The sequence below is a fragment of the Mytilus galloprovincialis genome, chromosome 6 (genome assembly GCF_965363235.1).
Source record: "Mytilus galloprovincialis chromosome 6, xbMytGall1.hap1.1, whole genome shotgun sequence".
Classification (NCBI taxonomy): Eukaryota; Metazoa; Mollusca; class Bivalvia; order Mytilida; family Mytilidae; genus Mytilus; species Mytilus galloprovincialis.
The window spans coordinates 61,502,352-61,504,152 of NC_134843.1; the positions used below are offsets into that span (position 1 = coordinate 61,502,352).

At 30.8% G+C, this 1,801-nt stretch overlaps 1 protein-coding gene across 1 annotated transcript; it reads right to left on the reverse strand.

The window, feature by feature from the left end:
* Positions 1-335: 335 nt before the first annotated feature.
* Positions 336-1,597, reverse strand: LOC143078638 (uncharacterized). The gene has a single exon (XM_076253485.1). It carries the CDS (start codon positions 1,595-1,597, stop codon positions 863-865), a length of 735 nt encoding a protein of 244 aa, XP_076109600.1. The 3' UTR covers positions 336-862.
* Between the last annotated feature and the right edge of the window lie 204 nt (positions 1,598-1,801).

Consider the following 1,801-nt stretch of genomic DNA (forward strand, 5'->3'; position numbering starts at 1 on the left):
ACGCAAAATGATTGCAGAAGCTTACCCTAACTCGGTCAGGTAAAACAACAACAAAGATTCTTTGCTAAGGACAGACACACATGAATATGGCAGGTTATACTAGTTTTAAACATCCTTTCAACAGATTTTATTGTAACATAAAAAAATAAAACATTCAATCAAAAACAACCATTTTCTTTATGGTAAATTTAAAATAAACAGCATATAAAAAACAAATATATTATGCTCATCAAAAAATCTTATTCACCTAACCAAGCTAGCTAAATGAATGAGAATAATACATGTATTTCAGCATGTTATTAAACTTACATTTAAGGAGGTTCACTAGTAAAACAATCTAAAAAAAAAAAAAAAATAGGAACTCCTTCAAAAATTAACATGTTAGACTTCCTTATAAAATAAAGAGTCATTTAGGAGCATGAAAAGCCATTTAATACAGATTTTAACTGTTTTTCATTGATATTTCAAAGACAATTGAAACATTCGATATATAAGATTTTAATTAAATTTGCCAAATTATATTTCTATCAGTTTTTATTTATACAATAAGAAAAATAATAAAGTGACAATAATTTTGAAAATTTTAAACATGTAAAACCCATGAGTCTCCTTATAAGTCTTTATTTAACTAGAAAATATGACTAGAAAGAAATTGTAATTCAAATGTAAATATCTTCCTTAACAATTAAATACAACATACATTTATTGTACTATATTAACAGAGTTTCTCCCTGAGGTTTATCAAATAATAACATAACAATACGACTGGCATGACAGGTTCTCCTTCATTCTACACTAGGAAATTAAAATTAATAAATTCTGTAACAGGTAAAAATATTTCCCATTCCTTTCAATCTGACATTTATTTACGATCTAGATCTTTTTTGTAAAGATCGAGCAGTTTATCAAATCTGTTCATTTTGTCTTTATGGAATTCTTCCATTTTATTCATGAAATCAGTGTTTTGCTTTTCAAGAAGACAAACAACATCTGTACTTTTTCTTTTTTTCCCTTTCCCATCTTCTCCCTGTCCCGTGGTAACTTTTGATGCTGGATTTTCAGTTTCGTTCGTTTCTTTTGCGTTTTTATTTTTATCTTTATCTGCAATTGTATCAAGCAGATAGGCAGGTCTGCTACTGGCCTTCGTGCCATATTGTTGATCAAAAGATTCGTTTAGCCTAAAATATTTAGCCTCTGATCCTGACCCTCTTGCACCTGCACTATCAAGTACTTCCTTCCACCTCTTTTTCAGATTGAAGTACTTGTTCATAGCCTGAGTTCCTGAAATGTTACATTTCAAAGTGCTATTAATTTCATTTGCAATGTCTTTCCATAATGTATTGTGATTTCGGGTTTTACCAAATGCATCATGTCTTTCATGTCTTATATGCACTAACATATCTTCTTGTTTGTCTGTCCAAAGATGAATATTACTGGTGCTACTAGTACATGTAGATGGTGTGTCTGTATTACATGATGTCTCTGCATTACATGATGATGTAGATGGTGTGTCTGCGTTACACGATGATGTAGATTGTGTATCTGCGTTATATGATGATGTAGATGCCATATCATCTGGCGAAGTATTAGAGTGCATATCTACCTGTGCTAATGGCATAAAGCCATTGACTATAATTTCTTTAACAGCCGGGTCTGAAAAAAAAAGATATCAGATAATTTGGGGCACATAGAAACCAATGGAAGTCTTGTAGTATTTTATCACAAATCAGTAAAATATAGGATAAACCTAGGTCAATAAAGGGTAAAATGTAGGTCACAGAAACTTCCTCGAAAAACATGT

What these genes read in the sequence shown, in the direction of transcription:
- LOC143078638 (XM_076253485.1), bottom strand. Translation starts at nt 1,597, where the DNA reads ATGCACTCTAATACTTCGCCAGATGATATGGCATCTACATCATCATAT.